This window comes from Saccostrea cucullata, unplaced genomic scaffold, assembly GCF_032062105.1.
Source record: "Saccostrea cucullata isolate Sc308-1 unplaced genomic scaffold, CSIRO_AGI_Scuc_v1 ctg20836, whole genome shotgun sequence".
Lineage (NCBI taxonomy): Eukaryota > Metazoa > Mollusca > Bivalvia > Ostreida > Ostreidae > Saccostrea > Saccostrea cuccullata.
In genome coordinates, this window is record NW_026936696.1 from 1 (window position 1) to 1,110 (window position 1,110).

Below are 1,110 nucleotides of genomic sequence, written 5' to 3' on the forward strand. Positions count from 1 at the left end.
TGGATTATGAAGAGTTTCAGAGTAAGTTACCTGAAAGAGCTGATGATTTGCAGACTGCAAAAAATGTGGAGGTGAAATACATTACAAAGGAGGATTATAAGGCAATCTGTGAGGGACATGACAAAGATTTCTCTGCTGTCATTTGGAAGGCATGGAAGTTTTCCACAAATCTAAAGTTCTGTGTGTGACTGATTATCCATACTGCAGTATGTCAAGGCCACAGCAGGTCCAATTCAGAGAATTCTTTGACAGATTTGTGCAGATGGAGAAGGAAGAGGACTTACACAGAGAAATGATAGAGATGGAACTTCGCCAGTGGCAGAAGCAATGCATGGAAGAGTTAGAGAAGCAGGATGACCGTAAAATCCTCTGGATTTACGATGATGTCAGGGAACTCTGGAAAGACCACACTGGCAAAGTATCTATGTTTCGATGTTAATTTATGTAAAAATGATGGCCTGAGTCCACTTTACTGGGCTTCCACCAATGGACACAAAGACATTGTACAAATACTCTTAGAATAAAGCCGATGTTAATTTATGTAAAAATGATGGCAAGAGTCTACTTTATCGGGCAGCCTGCAAAGGACATATAAACATTGTACAAATACTTTTAGAAAACAAAGCCGATATTAATTTATGTGATAATGATGGACAGAGTCCACTTTATCGGGCAGCCTCCAATGGAGATACAAACATTGTACAATTACTCTTAGGAAACAAAGCCGATGTTAATTTATGTGATAATGATGGACGGAGTCCACTTTATGGGGCTTTCTACAATGGACACAAAGACATTGTGCAAATACTTTTAGAAAACAAAGTCGATGTTAATTTATGAGATAATGATGGCAAAAGTCAACTTTTTTTGGCTACCTACAATGGACATATAAACATTGTACGAATACTCTTAGAAAACAAAGCCGATGTTAATTTATGAGATAATGATGGACAGAGTCCACTTTTTTTGGCTACGTACAATGGACATATAAACATTGTACAATCTGTTCGAAAACAAAGCCGATGTTAATTTATGTGATAATGATGGACAGAGTCCACTTTATCGGGCAGCCTCCAATGGAGATATAAACATTGTACAATTACTCTACCG

General features: G+C 37.7%; 1 protein-coding gene across 1 annotated transcript; it reads left to right on the plus strand.

Annotated features, from left to right (window-relative positions):
* The first annotated feature begins 151 nt into the window (after nucleotides 1–151).
* On the plus strand, nucleotides 152–840 carry LOC134246293 (ankyrin repeat domain-containing protein 49-like). The gene is made up of 2 exons (XM_062728618.1): nucleotides 152–413; nucleotides 617–840. The coding sequence occupies exons 1-2, from the start codon at nucleotides 152–154 to the stop codon at nucleotides 838–840; spliced, it is 486 nt and encodes a 161-aa protein (XP_062584602.1).
* Nucleotides 841–1,110: the final 270 nt, after the last annotated feature.